Below are 23207 nucleotides of genomic sequence, written 5' to 3'. Positions count from 1 at the left end.
GAATCTTTTAAACTTGTTAAACTCCATTTTTATATGTAAACGACACCTATAAATAGCCCCTGCTTCTAAATTGTTGGATGAATTTATGGAGAGCTGATCATTACCTTTCCTTCCTAGGGATTCTTTATCCATTGTCATAAATAATTATGGTTATGGTTGCATGTAGTAAAAATCCTTAAATATTATTCACAAAAAGTACATTCATTTTAAGAATTGCCCTGTTGATTAGGCAAAGATACATTCTGCAGCAGTACGTTACATGTATTCATTCCACATGTGTGTTACGTATATGTTCTGCAGCAGTAGACTAGAACACTGTGTGGTGGTGGACATCTTCTGAGCTGTACTATCCAGTGTCGCAGCCACTATTCACACAGGACTGTTGAGCACTTGTTGTGTGGCTAGTGTGACTGAGGAGTGGAGTGTTAGGTTTTGATTAGTTCAAATAATCGTATGTGATTAGGGGCTACCACATGGGGCTTGGAGTTCTAGACCTGGGTCTTCCTGCCAGATAGAGAGCTGCTGTCTAGGTGGGGGGTGAGGTGGGGTGGGGAGTGGGAGTGGATGTTGGTGCATCTAAACTGCCTCTGCCCTGGGGAACCTGTGCTCTGTGCTTATTGCATTTTGTGCCTCCCTTCTTTGGTGAGGACCACCAGTGATCAATATCTAGTTGCTTCCTGTTGGTCTGTCTGAGGTTTCAGAGGACCTCTCCCCAACAAGTCTTTTTGGAAGAAAGAAAAATTAAATCATCTTTCTTAAATTAATGAAAGAGAAACAAATCTTTTTCATCATTTTTTTGGCGAGAACACTGAGTGTGGAACAAACCTAATTAGTTTGGTCTTTTTGCTAGAATGGACACTTGTTAGTTGCATGTTTAACCTTGAGCTCTAGCAGTAAGACTGCTTCATAAAGGAGGGATGGAAACTGTCTCTTCTGCTCCTCAGCAGAACAGTGAGTTTCACACACTCAGGGAGCCACTTAGCTACTCACTCATCTTCAACTGTGATGTGCTAATTAAAGATCACGCCTAGGTATTTACCAAGGCAAGGCCAAGTGGCAACAATTTGTAACTGAGATGGAATGGTTTTAAAAATAATGGCCTTACCTTTCATTTAGGCCTTTTTTTTTCAGTAAGTCTGATTTTTGACAAATTTAGTCACTTCTTCCTTTTTAAAATTTTTAAATGAGTGGGGCTTTCTAATAAGTACCTTTTTATTTCATAAGCGAGTTTCTTTTTGTGAGATCATAATATTGAACAGTTTAGTTTTGATTGTTCTTTTAAACAAAAAAGGATGACAGTAAGCTTATAAGTGTATTGTAAAACTTAATTTAAAGGGAATTAAAATACTCTCTTGAGTGTTGATACTATTAAACCAGAGATATATTAATAAACATTGACTTAAATGTGTGACTTTTAAAGGTGGTTTTTTATTTTCAATTTTAAAATCAAATGTGTTAAAGTAGGAAATGAGAAAAATATGAAGTCTTAAAATGTTTATGAATCTCTGGTTGTTTTTTAGTTTTGTCAAGCTTCTCATTTAATTAAAATTTAGTTTTGTTTTTCTTTTTATTCCTAATAAAGTTCCCTTTGAAATATTAAAATAAATATGTTGTGGATCCTTGGAAGTTATTCTCATTTTCTTATTTTCAGTGTTATTTGTTACTTTACTGCAGTGTTAACTGTTGCTAATTATTTTTATGTTTCGTTGATATTTAGCAATACCGTAAGAAAACGATTCTGCAGGTGGTACATAACAGTACTACTTGCTGCTCAGATGAATGCAAAGACATGAAATCTGAAGTTAGTTATTTTAGTTTTCTGATTTATAATGTAGTAGTTATATTACTTTTAAAATGTTTTACAACTGTGAAACATAGCATACATGTAAAAAGTGTATGAAAATGCACAGATACAGTTTAAAGAACAATTAGAAAATAAACATCCCTATCCTTTTAACCCAGCCAAGAAAGCACGTTACAATACTCCGGGAGGCCTATGGTCTTCTTCCCCTAGAGCCTCCTCCTCCCTTCTGCTGAAAGACTAGCGTCCTGTATTTTGTGTTAACCATTGCTTTGCTTCTTTTCTTAACTTCACATACGTGAGATCCTACTGTATGTGTTATGTTGAAGCTTGCTCCTTTCTCTCTGATGTTTTTCAGATTCATCCATGTTAATAAAAGTAGCTGTAGTTCATTCTTTGTTCTGTAGTAGACTTTTAAAATCAGTGTATAACGTAACATCAAGACACACAAGTCATAAGTGTAAAGCTTGATGCAGTTTTACAGAGTGAATACACGTATGTACCCCCTTCCAGATCAAGATGGAGAACTTCACCAGCTCTCCAGAAACCTCTCTCTCACTCCCTCCCACTCATTTATCGTCCCCTCAAAAGCTGACCACTCTTCTGCATTATATCAGCATAGATTAGTTTTCGGTTCATAAAGTATTTTCACTTTTTTCTAGCTTCTTTTGTTCAGCATTGTGTTGTGAGGTTGATCTGTGTTGTTGCATTCAGCAAGGGATTTTTCTGTTTTGTTACTGTGTGTCACATATATATGTCCATTCTGCCATTGTTGGATGTTCGGGGTTTTCCCTGCTTTTGGCTGTTAACACATCATCCTGTGAACATTCCTCCACACGTCTTCTGGGGCACGTAGGTGCAGTGTGTTGACTTGGAAGGGTAACTAGGGTAGATACTGACAAGAATTTTCCAAAATGGTTATTGCAATTTACATTTCCACCAGGAGGCTTTCCAGGTCTGTGGCTGCTCATCTTTACCAGTACTTGGTGTATCAGTTTCTTCTAGCTTTAGCAATTCTGCTATGGTGGATGTGAATTTTAATTTGCATTTTCCCTCATGACTAATGATACTGAGCACACTTTTCTATGCTCGTTGACCATTTGGGTGTATCATCGTTTGTAAAGTTCCTGTTTGTGCACATTTTAATAAAAATGGTTTGTCAGTCTTTTCTCCATTGATTTGTTGCGACTTTATGTTTTCTGGAACCAAATTCTTTGATACATATGTGGCAGATATTTTCTCCCACTTCCATTGGGATGTTGTGTTGAACAGTACTTAACTATGATTATTTTTGATCAGTGATCTCTGATAATGTTTTTTGTGTGTGTGTCCTGTTTAAGATTTCTTGCCTTGCCCCTCTATCCATGGGGATATTTGCCTGTGTTAGCTTCTAGAAGTTTCCTTGTTTTACCTTTCTCACTTGGGTGTGTGCTACATCTGGAGTTGGTTTTTATGTATGAGGTGAGGTAGGGGTCATCCCCCCACCCCTCCTGTGGCTAGTTGATAGCATTGGATCCAGTATCATTTTAAAAAGCTAATTTTTCCCCACTACGGTAGTTGACACCATTGCTGTAAACCAGAAACTCTTACTTGTGTGGGTTTCTGGACCCTAGTCTCCTCCGTTGTTCTCTTTGTCTGTCTGTGTACTAACGCTACACTGTCTTAATTACTGTGGCTTTAAGAGATGTCTTGACTTTTAGTAGTGTAGTGCATGCACTCCAGCTTTCTTCTTCTTTAAGACTGCCTTGACTCTTTTTGGTCCCTTGCATTCCCATATAAATTTTAGAATTATCTTGCCAGTTTTTATAATGCACACACATGCCCCTGTTGAGATTTTAATTGAGAATGCATTGAGTCTGTAGATCAATTTGGGAATAAATTTTATCTTTATAATACAGAATTACTCCAAGCCCCAAGCAAGCAGTGCTCTGCTTTCTGTCACTATGGTTTTGCCTTTTCTAGAAATTTCGTATGAGTGGAATCATGAACTATGTAGTCTTATGCATCTGGTTCTTTAACTTAGCGTATTGTTTTTGAAGTTCATGGGGCATGTATCAGTAATTCATTCCTTGTTTATTCCTGAGTGGTATTTCACTGACGACTGTGTCGCATTTGTGTATCGCTCACTGGTTAGTAGATAATTGGATGTTACCAGTTTTTAACTATTCTGAATAATGCTGCTGTGGACATTTATATACAGAGTTTTGTTTGGACATGTGTTTTCCGTTTCTTTTGTGTAGGTATCTAGCCGTGGGTTGTGTGGTAAGTGTATTTTTAACTTTTCTAGGGAAACAAACCATTTTCCAAAAAGGCAGTACCATCTTACACACCTACATTAGCAGTGAGTGTTCAGTTTCTTCACGTCCTCAACTCTTAGTATCTTTAGTGTTTCAGATTTTGGCCATAGTAATGAACATGTTAGTGGTATTTCATTGTGGTTTTAACTTGAATTTCCCCTAATGACTAATGATGCTGAGCACCTTTTTACATGCTCACTGGCCATTTGTGTCTCTTCTTTGGGGAAATGTGTATTCCAATAGTTTTCTGCTCCCCACATACCCAACATACAAAAATATTATAGGCGTTTCTAAAAAGGAGAATAATAGGAGGTACAAAGGAGTCCATAGCAATTCTGAAATCCAGTTGTGCTAATGTTGAAAGTTCCTTACTTAGGGCTCAAGATCTGGGTGTAATACTCCATGTCTCTTGGATCCTCCCATTAGACTTTTGATTCTATCTTCTGAGTTATCCTTTCTTTTTCATGAAAACTAGTGTGTGTTAGCAATTGTGTAGTTTGCGTTTGCAGGTGAGTAGTTTTCTTAGTCTGCTTCCTTCCGGAAGAACTTTGGGGGTTCCTCTGTCCTCTGTCCCTTTCAGTCCAAGGGCAGTGATTTTGCTGATGTGATTTTCTCAAAACCTTTGTAGACCTCCTCTGAATCCTATGTGTGTTCACTCCACTAGACAAAAGCAACTTATACTAATCTCTTTTTACATTGGGTTGCTTCTAGGAAGATTGAAGGACAGTGTCCTTAAGTTTTCCACAAGTCCTGTTGTTTGAGATACACACCCTTAATCTTTTAAAAAGTCTTTATGTGTGAATGTACTCTGATGTACCACCTTTGATCCTTTTGATCTTAGCAGAAGGTTTTTGGTTTATACTCTTGGCTTAATCTCTAGACAGTGCCCAAACTTTGCTTACGTGCCATTTCTTAATTTCTTATATTTTGCCATCTGGAGAGACTGAGAATTTTTAAAACCATAAAGTCCTGATTCTTTTTTCTTTAGTTGTCCTTCACTTACTACTGTCCTCTTGCATTTTGCTGTAACCAGCAAGACATACTTTGCTTGGAAATCTCCTTGGCTATAGCACTCACCCAATTCATTAGGTACATTTTCTATTTTACATGTTACTGAAGATGATGGTGTGGCTTTCTGCAACTGTATGAAAAGGATTTCTCACTTCCTTTTGAGCCCTCACTGGCAACGTCCTCAAATTCCAGATTTCTGCTAACAGCCTGTTCAGGTCAATTTTGTGTTTCTGTGGCACACTGCTGAAAATCCTTCTAGACTCTGACCACTACCTGGTTCAAAAGACACTTCTGAATTTTTAGGCAGCACCTCACTTCCATGTACCCAGATCATTGTTAGTTTTCTATTGCTGCATAACAAATTACTCCAAATCTTACCAGCTTAAAACAACAGACATTTATTTCATGAGCATAGCTGAGTTTTCTGGCTCAGGTTCTCTTATAAAGCTGCAACCAAAGTATTGGCTGAGATTGCGGTCTCAGTAGAAGGTTTAACTGAGGGGAGAATCCATTTCTCTTGTCACTTATGTGTTTAATAGGATTCAGTTATTTGTGGGTTCCTGGTCTGGAGGCCTCTGTCTTTAATGGCTGTCATTAGAGGCCTCACTCAGTTATTTGCTTCTGGACTTCTCTGTAGGACAGCCCACAGTATGGCAACTGGCTTCAATCAGAAAAAGTAAGCAAGATGGAAGCCAGAGTCTTTTTGTAAGGTAATTTTCGAAGTGATGACCCATCACTTTTGCCAGATTCTGGTTATTAGAAGTAAGTCTCTAGATTCAGTCCACAGTCAAGAAAAGGGCATTACACAAGGGATGTGGGGATACCTGGGAGGCATGTTAGATCCTGCCTAGCACATACCTAGGACAAGTACTAAAAATATGATAGAAAGGCATATAGCTAGAAAGAAATATAACTAGAGGGATTAAACTGGAATACAATGAAATAGTGAACCCAGTCAAAGGAGGTAGGGGAGAAGAACAGGAACAAAGAAAGGTGGGAAAAATACAAAACCAATAGCAAAATATCAGACTGAATAGAACCATATCAGTAATTACATTAAGTGTAAGTGGACTTGACACTCCAGTCTAAAGGCAGCAGTTGTTAGATTGGATAAAAAAACAAGGACCAACTGTATGTTACCTGTAAGAGACATACATTAAATACAAGGACAAGTAAATTAAGAGTAAAAGGATATAAAGAGATGTACAAGGGGAACAACAAACATAAGAAAGCTGGAACAGCCATGGTAAATATCAGGTGAAATAGACTTTAAGACAAGAGGACTACCAGGATGAATAGAATCATTGTGTAATGATATCGGGGTCAGTTCATAAGCATGACATAACATGTCATGTAATTCAACATGTACATAACATGCACGTGTAAATGTGCGTGTGTAAAATAATAGAGCTTCAGAGTACACGAGCAAAAAGGAACAGAGAGAGCTAAAGAGAGAGGCAGACAAATCCACAGTCACTGTTGCAGATTTTAACATCCCTTTCTTAGGAATTATGGAGCAACTTGACTGAAAAATTCAACAAGGATATAGAAAATTTGAACAGTACTCTGAGCTACCTCCACCTAGTTGACATGTAAGGAATACCCAGTCCACTAAGTGCAGATTACACATTCTTCAAGCACCCGTGGTATGTTCATCCAGATAAGTCATGTCCGGGTCATAAAAGAAAAGAAATTCATTTGGTCTTAGAATGGACATCACATAGCATGTTTTCTAATATCATTGGAATTTAATAAGAAAGACACAATTATGGTACATCCAGAAAAGCTGTCAAAATAACTTACTTGTCATGAAGGAAATCAAGGGGATGTAGAAATTTTGAACGAAATGATAAAATACAACATACCAAAATTTATGAGATGCAGCTTAGAGGGAAATGTAGACTTTTTAATGCTTGTGTCAGGAAAGAAGGAAAATCCAAAATCAGTGATCACAGCTTCTCCCTTTGGAAGCTGGAAAAATAAGAGCTGAGTGAATCCAATGTAAGTAGAATGAAGGAAATAAAATAGACGAGTGGAAATCAGTGGAGGCAAATGATATTTTTAGGAAGTTAAAATTGATAAATTCTAGTTAGACTGATGAAATAAAAAGAGAAATACATTGGCAAATGTAAAAACCTGTAGAATTGTAATTCTGGTTTACAACTCCACGTTTTATTTTTGATAGGATTACAAAGAAATTGAGTAAAATGATTATAAATATATGTTAATGGGTGCACAATACCGATAACAAAGTTGAGGGGTGTGGAGCTGCACAGGAGCAGAGTTCTGTGTGCCATTGAAGCTTAAAATATGTTGTTACTACTTTAGGAGTTTTTTGTAATCTCTGTGGTAACCACCAAGAAAAAAATGTAGAATGTACACAAAAGACAATGTCACTACAAAACAACTAAACATAAAGGCAGGCAGTAAAGAAGGAAATGAAGGACAAAAAAAGCTATAAGACATACAGAAGACAACAAAATAGTAATATGTCTTTGCCTGTCACTAATTGAAGGATAAAAAACATACGATAATCTCAATAGATGCAGAAAAAGCTTTTGACAAAGTTCAACATCCATTTATGATAAAAACTCTCCAGAAAATGGGTACAGAAGGAAGTTACCTCAACATGATAAAAGCCATATATGAGAAACCAACAGCCAACATCGTTCTAAATGGGGAAAAACTGAAAGCATTTCCTCTAAGGACAGGAACAAGACAGGGGTGTCCACTCTCACCGTTATTATTCAACATAGTTTTGGAAGTGTTAGCCACAGCAATCAGAGAAGAAAATGAAATAAAAGGAATCCAAATTGGAAAAGAAGAAGTAAAATTGTCACTCTTTGCAGATGACATGATATTATACATAGAAAACCCTAAAGACTCTACCAGAAAACTGCTAGCACTAATCGATGAACTTAGTAAAGTAGCAGGATACAAAATAAATGCGCAGAAATCTCTTGCATTCCTATGCACTAACAATGGAAAAGCAGAAAGAGAAATTAAGAAAACTCTTCCATTTACCATTGCAACAAAAAGACTAAAATACCTAGGAATGAACCTGCCTAAGGAGGCAAAAGACCTGTATGCAGAAAACTATAAGACACTGATGAAAGAAATCAAAGATGATACAAACAGATGGAGAGACATACCATGTTCTTGGATTGGAAGAATCAATATGGTGAAAATGACTATCTTACCCAAAGCAATTTACAGATTCAGTGGAATCCCTATCAAATTACCAATGGCATTTTTCACAGAACTAGAGCAAGAAATCTTACGATTTGTATGGAAATGCAAAAGACCTTGAATAGCCAAAGCAATCCTGAGAAGGAAAGATGGAGTTGGTGAAATTAGGCTTCCTGACTTCAAACTATACTACAAGGCCACAGTGATCAAGACAGTATGGTACTGGCACAAAAATAGAAAGGTAGATCAATGGAACAGAATAGAGAACTCAGAGATAAACCCAAGCACATATGGGCAGCTTATCTTTGACAAAGGAGGCAAGAAAATACAATGGAAAAAAGCCTCTTCAATAAGTGGTGCTGGGAAACTAGGACAGCAACATGTAAAAGAATGAAATTAGAACACTTCCTAACACCATACACAAAAATAAACTCCAAATGGATTAAAGACCTAAATATAAGGCCAGACACTATAAAACTCCTGGAGGAAAACATAGGCAGAACACTCTATGACATCCATCAAAGCAAGATTCTTTTTGACCCACCTCCTAGAATCATGGAAATAAAATCTAGAATAAACAAATGGGACCTAATGAAACTCAAAAGCTTTTGCACAGTGAAAGAAACCATAAACAAGACAAGAAGACAACCCTCAGAATGGGAGAAAATACTCACCAACAAAGCAATGGACAAAGGATTAATCTCCAAAATATACAAGCAGCTCATACAGCTTAATACCAAAAAAGCAAATAACCCAATCCACCAATGGGCAGAAGACCTAAATAGACATTTCTCCAAAGAAGGCATACAAATGGCTAACAAACACATGAAAAGCTGCTCAACATCACTAATCATCAGAGAAATGCAAGTCAAAGCCACAGTGAGGTATCACCTCCCACCGGTCAGAATGGCCATCATTAAAAATATATAAACAGTAAATGTTGGAGAGGGTGTGGAGAAAAGGGAACTTTCCTGCACTGTTGGTGGGAATGTTAGCTGGTACAGCTACTATGGAAAACAGTTTGGAGGTTCCTTAAACTAAAAATAGAACTACCATATGACCCAGTAATTCCACTACTGGGCATATACCCAGAGAAAACCATAATCCAAAAAGACACATGCACCATTATGTTTATTGCAGCACTATTTACAATAGCCAGGACATGGAAGCAACCTAAATGCCCATCAACAGATGAATGGATAAAGAAGATGTGGCACATATATACAATGGAATATTACTCAGCCATAAAAAGGAATGAAATGGAGCTATATGTAATGAGGTGGATAGACCTAGAGATTGTCATACATAGTGAAGTAAGCCAGAAAGAGAAAAACAAATATCATATGCTAACATATATGGAATCTGAAGAAATGGTACTGATGAACCCAGTGACAGGGCAAGAGTGGAGATACAGAGGTAGAGAATGGACTTGAGGACACGAGGCTCGGGTGGGGGCGGAGGGGAAGCTGGGACGAAGTGAGAGAGTAACATAGACATATTTACACTACCAAATGTAAAATAGATAGCTAGTGGGAAGTTGCTGTATAACAAAAGGAGATCAACTTGATGATGGGAGATGCATTAGAGGACCAGGACAGGTAGGGGGGAGGGGAGTCGTGGGAGGGAGGGGACATGGGGATGTATGTATAAATATAGCTGATTCACTTTGGTGTACCTCAAAAACTGGTGCAAGAGTGTAAAGCAAATATATTCCAATAAAGAGCTTTTAAAAAAAAAAAGTGTAAATGGATTAAATTCCACAATCAAAAAAGACATAGCTTGGCAGGATGGATTAAAAAAAAATAATAGTATCCAACTATATGCTACTACAAGGGACTCACTTGAAATCTAAGAACACACCCAAGTTGAAAGTGAAAGGATGGAAAAGATATTCTATGCAAATAGTAACCAAAAGAGAGCAAGAGTTGATACATATTATAAAAAAAAAGACTTTAAGTAAAAAACTGTTTTAAGAAACAAAGAAGGAAGTTAAATAGTGATAAAAGTGTCAATGAACCAAGAAGATATAACAGTTATAAGCATACATGCACCAAGCATCAAAAGTCTTAAATATATGAGTCAAACGTGAACAGAATGGAGGGAGAAATGGCTCTACGATAGTGGTAAGAAAACTTCCGCAGCACACATTCAGTGATGGCTAGAACCATCAGACAGGAGATTATAGAGAAACAGAGGACTTGAACAACACTGCAGGCCAATTAGACCAAACATATGTAGAGGGCATTCCCCCCAACAGCAGTAGAATACATTTTTCTCAAGTGCACATGGAATATTCTCCAGGATAAAATCATATGATAGCCCACAAAACCAGTTTGAATGCATTTTAAAAGACTGAAATCATACAGAGTATCTTTTCTGATCAGAATGTAGGGAAAGTAGTGATCAATAGCAGAAGCAAAACTGGAAATCTTATCAATATGTGGAAATTAAATAACACTCTCAATCAAGCAGTCAAAAAGGAAAGTGAAAGGGAAATCAGAAAATATCTTGAAATAAATGAAAATGAAAACACAACATACCAAAACTTATGGGATACAGTGAAAGCAGTGCTATGAGGGGGGTTTATAGTTGTAAAAGCTGACGTTGAGAAAGGTCTCACATCGACAACCTAAATTTACATCTCAAGTAACTAGAAAAGGGACAAACTCTGAAGCTAGCAGAAGAAAGGAAATAAAATAGAAAATGAGAAAACAGAGAAAATCAAGGAAACTAAGAGGTTTTTTGTTTTTATATATATATGTTTTCATTAACAAAAGTGATGAACCTTTAGCTGAATTGACTAGAAAAAAATATTCAACTGAAATCAGAGATGAAAGAAGGCATATTACACCTGATTTTACAGAAATAAAAAGGATTATAAGTGAGTACAGTGAGCAGTTATAAACCAACACATTGGATAACCTCGATGAAGTAGATAATTTTCTAGAAACACACAATCTACCAAGACTGAATCATGAAGAAATAGAAATCTATTTCTATTTCTAAAACAGACCTATAACTAGTAAGAAGATTGAAGCAGTACTCAAAACCTTCCAGCAAAGAAAAGCGTAGGACCAGATGGGTTCACTGGTGACTTCTATCAAACTTTTAAAGAATAGTTAACACAAATCCTCCTTAAACTCTCCCAAAATTGAAGAGGTGGGAATACTTCCAGATTCACGGTATGAGGCCAGCATTGCTGTGATACCAAAGCGAGACAAAGACACTACGAGAAAAGAAAAACTACAAACCAATATTCCTGATGAATATTGATGAAAAAACCCTAAAAAATACTAGCAAAGAATTCAACAGCACATTAAAAGGATTATACACCATCACAAAGTGGGATATATTCCTGGAATGCAAGGAAAATTTGACAAATGAAACAGTCGTTATAGTATACCATATTTATAGAATCATGGACAAAAAACACATGATCATCTCAGTTGATGCAGAAAAAGCATGTGACAAAATTTAACACCCTTTTATAATAAAAGTACTTGACAAACTAAGAATGGAAGGAAACTACCTCAAAATAATAAAGGCCGTATATGAAAAGCCCACAGCTAACAGCATACTTACTGGTGAAAACAAAAGCTTCACTTTTAAGAGCAGTAGTAAGACAGGGATGCCCCGTCTCATCACTTCTATTCAACATAGTACTGGAAGTCCTAACCAGAGCAGTGAGGCAAGAAAAGGAAAGAAAAGTCATCAAAATTGAAAAGAAGAAAAATGATCTCTGTTCACAGATGATATGCGCTTGTATACAGAAAACTAAATATTCCACAAAAAACTATTAGAACTAATAAATAAATTCAACGAAGTAGTAGGATACAAAACCAACAAGTAAAAATCAGTTGCATTTTTATACACTAACAGTGAACAATCTGAAAAGGAAATTAAGAAGACAGTTCCACTTACAATAGTATCAAAAAGAATAGAATACTTAGGAATAAACTTAAGGACTTGTACACTAAAAAAACTACAAAATATTGTTGAGAGAAACTTAAAAAGACACCAGTAAATGGAAAGACATCCTGTGTTCATGGATTGGAAAACTTTAATATTGTTAAGATGTACAATGAGACCCAAAGAAACATATTGAATAATATTGGGTTGGCCAAAAAGTTCGGGTTCCGAATTAACTTTTTTTTTTTACCAACCGAATGCAATCCCTATTAAAATTCCAGTGGCTTTTTTCTTTTTTTTTTCAGAAAAAGAAAAATCCTTCCTAAAACTCACATGGAATCTCAAGTGACACTGAATAGCTAAAACAGTCTTGGAAAAGAAAAACAAAACTGGAAATCTAACATTTTCTAATTTCAAGACTTACTACAATGCCATGGTAATCAAAACAGTGGGGTACTATCCTCAAAGGATAAAGTGAGCTTTCTGTACCAATATGCAGTTTTAGTCTTACCTCCTCTATTAGTAGCTTGCACCTCACAATAGAGATTAAAGTGTTGTGGAAAGAAGAGGCAAAAAGTGGCTATACAAATTACTAGAGTTGAAACAAAAACCATCAGAAATGTTACAACCATTAAATATTTTTAATCTGCTTTTCTATCATTATTATGTTGGGTCTAGCAAGGATAGATTTCCCAACCCAGGTGTAGTAGTCTTCTTGTTTCTGGGAGATAAGGCGATTTTGCAGGACAGTCAATGCTGATGCTAGTCTAAGACCCACGAAGGAAAGAGAGAACTGTACCCAACCCTACAGTTCACTTTTGTGTTTGGTGTTTGTGCTGGGAAACGTGGGAGGCTAGATCTGTTGCTAGTTTTATTTTATTTTGTAATGAAAGAACATTTTTTTTTTGCACTTTAAATAAAAAATGACTAGCAGTTTTTGAATTAAATAAAAGATTCTTGCCTGGCTACATTGAGATGCTAAAAATAGTGAGAGTGAGCTCCAAAAGTACCTTTTGGCCACACATCACCTGTAGAGACTCCAGATGTACTTGGTGCTCGGTATTTGTTGACACAAAGAGGAAATGTACCCAAACCAACCTCTATACGAAGGACAGACCCCACTATAAATGTGAGTGTGCCCTTTACACATAAGACACTCTGACCAAATTTAGTAAGGGAGGCGCCAGGATTTCTCAGTAATAATGATATAGAGGCCACCATGCTTAGGTACCTCTATGTAGCAATCAATAAAGCAATCAAAAAAAGTTTTTTTTTTTCTTGTGACTTCATGTTTTATGAAGATGATGCAAAGAAGGATTGGGAATGATCTTTAACAAACTATAAAAGGGCGTAGTCTGTTCTGATATCGGCCTATAGTTCCTCTTCACAAAGCAACTTTAGGGAGAGACTCTGCCTTGTTCACAGTTATATTCCTAAGGCTCATCAGTGTACCATGGAACACAGTCAATCACTCAGTTTTTTGTGAATGAATATAAATGAATGAACAATTAAATGATTGGATACATTAGAAAAAACAGCCTGGTACTGGCATAAAGACAGACATATAGAATAATAGATTACAGAGCCCAGAAATAAACCCTTGCATATATGGTCAAATGATTTTTGACAAGGGTGCCAAGGCCGTTCAAAAGGAAAAGGACAGTCTTTTCAACGAATGGCGTGGCAAAACTGGATACCCACAGTTTACTTTTCACTATATACAAAAGTCATTGCAAAATGGATCAAATACCTAAAGGTAAAAGCTACAATTACAAAACTCAGAAGAAAATATAGGGGGAAAGCTTCATGACAGTAGATATGGCATTAATTTATTGCATATGATACCAAAAGCAGAGGCAGCAGCCAAAAAAAAGCCGTAGATAAATTGGACTACTTCAAAGTTAAAAACGTTTGTGCATCAAAGGACACAATCAACAGAGTGAAACGGCAACCCATGGGATGGGAGGAAATATTTGCAAATCACCTCTCTGAAAAAGGGTTAATATCCAGAAAATGCAAAAAATTGCACAATTCAACAACAAAAACAAACAGCCTGATTAAAAAATGGGCAAAGGACTTGAATAGACATTTCTCCAAAGAAATGATCACTAATCATTCTGGAAATGCAAATCAAAACCATAATGAGCTACCATCTATTAGGCTGGCTAAAATAAAACCAACTAGCAAACAAAGTAAGTGATTGGCAAGGATGTGGAGAAATCAGAACCCTGTGCACTGTTGATGGGAATGTAAAATAGCGTGGCTGTCATTGAACATCGTTGGCAGCTCATCAAAAAAATTAAAAATAAAATTATCATCTCATCCAGAAATCCCACTTCTGTGTATATATCCAAAATAATTGAAAACAGGGACCCGAACAAATATTTGTACACTGGTGTCCATAGCATCATTACTTGCAGTAGCCAGAAGATGGAAGCATCCCAAGTGTCCATCACTCGGTGAACGCACAAGCAAAGTGTGGCATAGAATACAATGGAATATCACTGAGCCTTAAAAAGGAAGGACATTCTGACACATGTCACAACATGGGTGAACCTTGAAGATATCACACTAAGGCAGATAAGCCAGTCACAAAATGAGAAATACTGTATGATTCAACTTATATGAAGTATATTCATAGAGGCAGAAAGTAGAATGGTGTTTGCCGGAGGCTAGGGGAGAGGAGAAAGGGGACTTATTGTTTAATACATACAGGGTTTCAGGTTGGGAAGATGAAAAATCCCGAGAGATGGATGGTGATGGTTGCACAACACTGTGATTGTACTTACAGCTACTGAACTGAACACTTAAAAGTGGTTAAGATGGTAAATTTTATGTTTGATGTATTTTGCCACAATTAAAAATTAAAAAATGGGAGAGAAAACACAAATTAGCAATATCAGGAATGAGTGAAAGAGAAGGCTCCACACAGATCCTACAGACATTCAGAATATGATGACGTGGGAATTCCCTCGTGGTCCAGTCGTTAGACTCTGCACTTTCACTGCTGAGGGCATGGGTTCGATCCCTGGTTGGTGAACTAAGATCCCACAAGCCACACGGCGTGGCTAAAAAAAAGTGAATATAATTGAGGTTATTATAAACAACTTTGTATCAGTGAAAATTTGGATGAAATAGATGAATTCCTTAAAAGACAAGAAGAAATGGGAAATCTGAACATCCCTGTATTTACCAAAGAAATTTAATTTATAATTAACCACTTTCCTATAAAGAAATTTCCAAGTCCAGACAGCCTCCTTGGTGAATCCTATCAGGCTTTTATGGAAGAAATGATGCCATCCTACATGAATTTTTTTCAGGAAATAGAGAAAGAGAGAATGCTTCCCCACTCATTTGGTTGTCTGGGTTACTTCGTTTTCAAAAGAAGACAAAGACATTATAAGAATGCAAAACTGCATACCAATATTCCTGCATGAATATAGATTTTAAAATTCTTAATTAGCATATTCTATCCAGAAAATATACAACGGGTATCATATCATGAAGAGATGGGGTGCCAAATACGTATATCTGGTAAATGACTTGTGTCTGGAATATGTGCAGAGCTCTTACAACTCAAGGAAAAGACAACAACCCGATCAATGTGCAGAAGATTTTACAGACACCTCACAAAATGTGTATATAAAAATGGCTAATGTACATGCATGAAAAGATGGACATCATCCTTTATCAGGGAAATGAAAATGATAAAGCACAATGTGATACCACTGTACACCCATTCCAGTGGCTAAAATGATAAAGACAGAGAACCGAGCATGGTGACAATGAGATGAAACTGGAAGCCTCGTACAGCATTGACGAGGTGTAAAATAGCACCGCCACCTTGGAGAATAGTTTACCAATGTTTTATAAAGTTTTAGACAATTTATCATATGACCTCACAATTCTATTCCTAGATGTGAACTCAAGAGAAATGGAAATGTATGTCCACACAAATTCTTGAACGTCCATAGCAGCTTGATTCATAACAGCCAAAGTGAGGAGATTTGTGTCCATCAGTACATGAATAAAAAGGGAAATCAAGGTTCGTCCAGGTAATGGAATACTTCTAATCAATAAAAAGAAATGAACTTTTGATACACGCAACAACACGGCTAAATCTCTCTTCCTCAGTGAGAGGAGCCAGACATAACAAGTGCACCCTGTTTGATTCCATGTATAGGAGATTCTGCAAAATGCAGCTTGCCTGGGTTTGCGGGACAGAGTAGATTGATTCCAAAGGGACTCAGGAGAACTTCTGGGTGTGATGGAAAGAATCTGTATCTTCATTGTAGAGGTTACACAGGTATATACGTTTGTCAAAACTCGTCATACTCTACATTTTCAATGGGTATGGCTTTATTGTACATAAATTATACTGCAATAAGCCTAGTAAAAATCATATCCAGGTGTAGGTGAGACTTTCTTGGTGTGGCTTCTTCCGTCCTAAACACCTGTGAGCTAAAGTCATAAGTTATCCCGCACCCCAACCTACCACGCAGCCAGCAGTGAGAGAGGGACTGGAGCATTCCCATTCAAAAAACAGGGAGCATGGGAGACTTAATCCAATGACAAGTTTATAGAAATTATGAAATCTAGCAGGTGTTGGTTGCCAGTTTCTTGATTAGGGCTTAGTGCTGCTTCCTGGAAATGTTATTCATGGCTCTCTGCTCTTTCGGGTTCTTGACTTTTCCCTCTGAATTATCTTTTTTTCTTTTTTTAACAGAAGCAATGATTTGTTTCAAGCTGAGTAGTTTTCTCAGTCTGCCTGCTGTTTATAGGAATTTGGGGAACCAAATGCCTCTTGTCACTTGGAACTCTGTCCTTTCAAACGACAAGTCAGCTTTGAGGCCACGTCTGTGTCCCCTGCCTTCCCGGGCACAAGACTTATCAGCCAGAGCTTCCAGAAGTGGCCGGCAGCACTGAGTTTCAGCTTCCTCTCAAGAACAAGGAACTCTACCCCTGCTTCTGGTTTCTGGATGAGTTTGACTTTGTCCCTCCTGCTTGTCCAGAGCTGCTCTTTCGAGCTGCCTCTGAAACCAGAGCCTGGCAGACCTTCAGGTCCTGTCCTTTTTATGACATTGCATTTTCTAAAATGAAAGTATTGGTGATTACGATATTATACTAGTTTCAGGCTACAACATAGTGATTCAATATTTTTATAGATTATATTCCATTTAGAGTTATTATAAAATATTGGCTGCATTCCCTGTGCTGTACAATGTATCTTGTATCTTATTTATTTTACACATAGTAGTTTGTATCTCTTAATCCCCTACTCCCATCTTGCTCCTCCCCCCACCCCTCTCCCTACTGGTAACAAATTAGCTTGTGAGTCTGTTTTGTTATATTTATTTGTTTGCTTTATTTTTTAGATTTCACATATAAATGATAACATACAGTGTTTGTCTTTCTCTGACTTATTTCACTTAGCATAATACCTTTTAGGTCCATCCATATTGCTGCAAAGGGCAAAATTTCATTCTTTTTTATGGCTGAGTAATATTCCATTGCATATGTGTACCACATCTTCTTCATCCATTCATCTCTTGATGCACACCTAGGCTGCTTCCATGTCTTGGCTGTTGTAAATAGTTCTGCTGTGAATACTGGGGTGCATGTATCTTTTTGAGTTAGTGTTTCCATTTTTTTCGAATATATACCCAGGAGTGGAGTTGCTGAATCATATGGTAGTTCTATTTTTAGTTTTTGGAGGACCATCCTTACTGTTTTCCATAGTGGCTCTACCAATGTGCATACCCACAAGCAGGGTACTAGGTTTTCCTTTTTTCCACATTCTCACCAACATTTATGTGTGGTCTTTTTGACGATAGCATGGCATCACTTTTTTTTTCTTTTTTTCTTTTTTTGGCATTGCATTTTTGTCCAAGGTAAAAGAGCTGTCCTAGGTTATTCCTTTAGGCTCTTCTCCAATGAAATCTTATTGTCACTACTATTTCTTTAATTATTATTTTCCCAGTTTCTGTTTTATTTACGCCTTCTGGAATTCATATTATTTTGATGTGAGAGATTTTGAATTTATCTTCCTTACCTCTTGCATCTTTATTATATTCATCCTTTTATTTTTGTGTGTATTCTCAGAATATTTCTTGAACTAGTTTTCTAATTCACTGATTTGATTTTATGCTATATTTAATCTGCCATTCTTACATTGTGGTTTTAAAATTGGTAATCATGTTTTTCATTTTTAAGCACACTTTATGATCACAGATTGTTTATTTCCTTTTTATATCTGAAATGTCTACTTGAATCCCATTGAGAACACAAAAAGTCATTTTAGAAATTTTCCGTATATGTTTCTTTTGCAGGAGGACATTCAATTAGTCTTTTTTTAGGCTTTAAAATCTTATGTGTCTCATTACTTATCTATTTTTATAGTGACAAGTCTATGTTTCTGTAGTATTAGGAATCAACAAAGATGCTGGGAGAATGTTTCTGGATGGCTGATGAAATATTTTAGCGTTAGGAAAAGTGAAAGGAAAAAATTTATATCTCCTATTGTTTTTCTCTTAAGAGGAGTAAGGAGGCACTTGCATGTCAGGGAATCTTACCAATATACTGAAACTTTGCTTTCTTGTTAGTTTTTCACCCTCTTCCTAATTGGCACAAGCACCGGAATCCTGACTTTGTTGCAATCGTGTGCCCTGTACCAACTGTAGGCTGTCTTTATAAGCAGCGTGACTTGCTATTCTGTGTGGCAGGCAGCACCTGTTATTCTTCCTAAAGGATAACGCAGGGTTAAGCTTGCCTCCTATCCTCTGCCTCCCTGTTCACCCTGACCTCCAGCCCCGTCTCTGTGAATTCGAGCCGTCTTTGTACCGACTTTGAGTCCCAGTTAATTGTGTTTCCAGCTGGAGTCATTATCAGTGGCAAGAAATGAAACTTCTGTGCTTAATGTCCTCTGTTTCTTGTGCCAGCTGGATTTCAGCACCGATACTGACCTCCTTCCTTAGTTGGCTCAGCTGCCTTCACAAGAGGCTGACCTCGGCAATGCCTCTGCTTTACTTGGCCTGCATTGGAGCATGTTTCAGGGGAAATAGAATGAATTCAATTTTGGGCATGTTGAATTGGAGGTAGGGCTATTCAGTCTGTATCTGCAATGGGCTTGGAGGCCAAGAGAGCAGTTGGGGCTGGAGATGTAGATTGGTAATCAAAGCTTCTCCTTACTATTTGAAAAACTAATAGTATATTGAATTGACCAGGGAAAGCACATAAAAGGAAAATAAGTAAGGTTAGACACACAACCCCAGGGATTATAGCATGTATGAGAAAGAAAAGCTAGTGAGAAAGCTGTGAAGGAGGTTTCTGAAGGACCGGGTAGGAACCAGGAGAGAACAGTTCTATGGAGCCAGTAAGTGCGGCATCTTTAAAGCACCCACCCCCGCCCCCAATGTTTCAGGGAGAGCAGCAGGTAACAACAGATCACGGCTCATTTGTTTGAGCACCTAGGAGATGGATGCTGACTTTACTTACAGCACTTTCAGGTTGAGTGGAAGTCAGGTTGTAGTTGATTGGAAAGGATGCGGCAGGATAGGACATGGATCCAGGAACTTATTCTGAAATTTGTTATGAAGGGAAAGAGGTAGCTTGGCACAGAGGACAGCAACTTGTGACTTAAAAGCGCATGTTGTTTTATGTGTGCGTCCTGTGTAGTAAATAGATAAGCGTTTCAGTCCTCTTTTTTATTAATATTTTCTGTGAGAAGAATTACTTTTAATATTTAAGCATTTCTTAATTTTTAAGTATCACTATTTTTATGATTGTGTAATCTATTCTTAAAGAAGAACAGGCCACTGCTTAGTATGATATATTGGGTGCCTCTTCCCACATACTGTTTTAGATGCTTTCTATCAGCTCAAGCACACTGGCTGATGAGATTATTCTCAAAATATTACCTTATCTCTTTTTCTCATTTATTTTTGATTATTTGAATACGTGGCCTATTGAGTAGGGGCATGAAAAAAAATCCACGGCTCTCTTTAAAACAGCTTTTTCAGACATTCTAAATTACTTAGTAACTAGTCTAAGGAATGTTATTCTGTCAGTGTTAACTACCAAAAAAAAAAAAACCACCCACATTAATTTTAATCTTGTCTCTTTGAACTACTATTCTGTCTTTTGGGCATACTTAATACGACCCACAACTTGTTAAGGAAATCCCGATACGGCTACTGGTTGAAAGTCTGTGACTTTAATTCATTGAATAATGGTTAGTTTTCATTTTGTGTTTCTTGAAGTAGCCATTCAGAGAACAGATATTTTTAATCATGGAACTTTCGTTGAAGCAGCTCAAATAGAAATACACGGGAGAGAAGTGGACATGAAGGAAGTCAAATATTTTCTTAGGAAACTAGATTCCCTAGGACTGTAGATAAAGATACAGCAATTCCTGGTGATATAAAAACATGGCCCTACAGGAAGATGACACACAAAGCGCCATTCACATAATCCAGTAAAGAGCTAGCAACGTGACACTGTGTGTGCACTGCTTCTGCTGTATCCGCTCATCTGTTGATGCATACGTGGGTTGTTTCCATGTCTTCAGCATAAGGCCTAGTGAGAATGCAGTGTTATGCTCTTCAAAATTTGTTAAAAGGATAGACCTCATGTTAAATGTTCTTACAACAAAAAACAAAAACAAAGGGACACAGGGAAACCCTGGGAAGTATTGGACATGTCCGTTACCTTGACTGTGGTGATGTATCACAGGTATTTGCGTATGTTCAGACTCATCAAATTGTACGCATTAAATATGTTCAGTTCTTTGTGTGTCAATTATACCTTAATAAAGCTCTTTTTTTAAAAAAAGAAAAAATATATGGGAGACGGTAGGCTAAAGTAGAATATTAAGAATGGTGTTTTGTACTATGCTTCAGAGAAAAATCTTATTGTTCAAATTCATCTGGAAGCTTAAACTATTTTCCTATGTATGCTATACTTATGTTTTTCCTGAATTAACGTGGCATATTTTTAAATTTAGGACTTTGATTTCTCTGTGGCTTCTGACATGGTTTCAAATTAATTCGGACTTTCAGCTATTTCAAAGTTTTGTTATTTTATATGTTTTAAGACTTCATCTTGATGTGAAACATGAATCCAACAAAACTTGCTAACCTTTTAAAACAATATCTCTGAGAATGTATGCTTCAGTCTTTCTCTTCCCCGCACTTAGGAAAAGGGGAGATACGTGTGGTTTATCCTAGTCCCACTTAATATCATGTGCTTGTAACCAAGCATGTGGCATTTAGGTGACATTTTATTTACAGTTTAACCTAATTGAAATAAAACGTGAGAACTGTAAGTGGTTATTATTCATATTTCTTTTTTCTTTGCTATTGAAACATCATTGTTAATATAAACAGTCATCTCATTTCTGAAAGAAAAAAAAAAGGTAACCCTAGGTTTGAATACCCCTGAGTCCTCTGAATCCCCCCAGTTCTGATTGTGACTATTTTGGTCTCTCAGTAGGGAACAATGCATTGTGAAGCTCCAAACCACATCACAGTCTATGAGTCCATCCTACAGAGAAGATGGACAGATTACTACCCCAAAGAGTTGTGTAAGATCGGATTCTACTTTTGTTTTTCTGTTTGTTTGCTTCTTGTTTTAAAATATTTCCACACATTTTTAGTTTCATATTGTTAAATTCCAGTGATTACTTACAAACAATGAAGTCGGAAGGTTTGGGTGACTATCCTGATTGCAAAGAGAGTGGTGTATTTGATGTATTCCCTAGTGTTCCTTCTGCTTTCTCAAGGATTCTGAGGCATTGTGTCAATCACTCTATCTTTTTTCCTGTGCACTAAAGAATAACTTTGAAAAGCTTCGTTTTTTATTTTTTCCCCTTTTACTCAATATATGTATAAAAAATGATTAGGCAAACAATGGTCATAAACTTAAGAAACTGGGATTAGTTTGTAGTGAAGTAGGGAACACTGCCTTCTTGATGAAGGTGAACTCTTCATGCCTTGAAATATGAATGCCTCTCTTGCATTTAATTGCTTAACATAGATTTGGTTTGAACAAAGGACTTTGCCTGCTCACTGCAGTCCTTGTGAAACTCTGGCTTGTCTTGGGTTACAAGACTTAGTTACAAGCAAGTCAATGTGATACAGGACTGTCTTAGCACACGCTCTAGACAGAACTCCTTCCATTATCTCCAGTGATGGAGAGTTCCAGTTTGGAACTTTCATAAATATCTCCATGTGAAGAGCAGCACATTTTACATATTTGTGAATTTATTATCAATCATTATATTTACTGAAAATAAACAAGTGAGGTGCTTTTTAAAGGCACGCTTACACACACACACACACACATCATTCAAAAAGGAAGGGACTGACAGTAGAGGCAATAATGAATTTTAACATAGTGAATATAATAAACCCAACATTTTGTTCAATAGAAATCTGAAGATTTAGTAAAATATGAAGAACATTTTAATGTATTTTCATCACTTTAGATAATTTAATGACTATAGATAAATAGATTTATTTGTTGGTAATGAGGTTTCCTAAAAGCATGAAAATGCTATACCAACAAATTAAAATTTAAATTAAATAAAATATTTGACTGTACTGTAAAATACACATTATTATCTTACACAGACGTACCTTTCTAAGTTTTTAGGGTTTTCAGATCATCATTGATTTCTGGGCACAGATCTTTGGCTCTCATCAGTTAATTATAATTTTAATCTGGTTTGATAAGTATGTAATACAATAAATTATATGGGAGGGAAAAGAGCATAGAATTTCAACTTTTTTAAAAAGTGAAGGATTACTTTTTCATAATAAGTAATTATGTTTTCATGGTGTGAATTCAAAGCTTATTTCTCTTTATGTTCAATGTATGAATGAGAATTAATTTAAGAACAAAGAGCTTCTTGGACAACAACACAAACTTCATGTTAGCTAATTTTAAGGAGAGTAAATAATTCATCTTTTCCAGCGTTCTCCTACCCCCCTTTGAAGCTGATG

At 36.7% G+C, this 23207-nt stretch overlaps 1 protein-coding gene across 31 annotated transcripts in view; it reads left to right on the top strand.

Annotated features, from left to right (window-relative positions):
• The window catches only part of CEP112 (centrosomal protein 112), a 406171-nt gene that overhangs the window by 18419 nt on the left and 364545 nt on the right, over positions 1-23207 (top strand). For 24 of the 31 annotated variants that reach the window (XM_057713712.1, XM_057713720.1, XM_057713717.1 and 21 more), the window contains 2 exons: positions 16125-16262; positions 21694-21787. The exons of 4 other annotated variants lie outside the window; for them this stretch is intronic. In XM_057713712.1, coding sequence (XP_057569695.1) covers positions 16125-16262; positions 21694-21787 — 232 coding nt within the window. The remainder of the gene's footprint in view (positions 1-16124; positions 16263-21693; positions 21788-23207) is intronic. 3 more of the 31 variants (XM_057713718.1, XM_057713711.1, XM_057713728.1) reach the window with 2 other exon arrangements.

The sequence above is a fragment of the Hippopotamus amphibius genome, chromosome 17 (genome assembly GCF_030028045.1).
Source record: "Hippopotamus amphibius kiboko isolate mHipAmp2 chromosome 17, mHipAmp2.hap2, whole genome shotgun sequence".
NCBI classification, from domain to species: Eukaryota; Metazoa; Chordata; class Mammalia; order Artiodactyla; family Hippopotamidae; genus Hippopotamus; species Hippopotamus amphibius.
The sequence above is the reverse complement of the archived record's forward strand: the minus strand, read 5'-3'. Positions and strand labels throughout refer to the sequence as shown.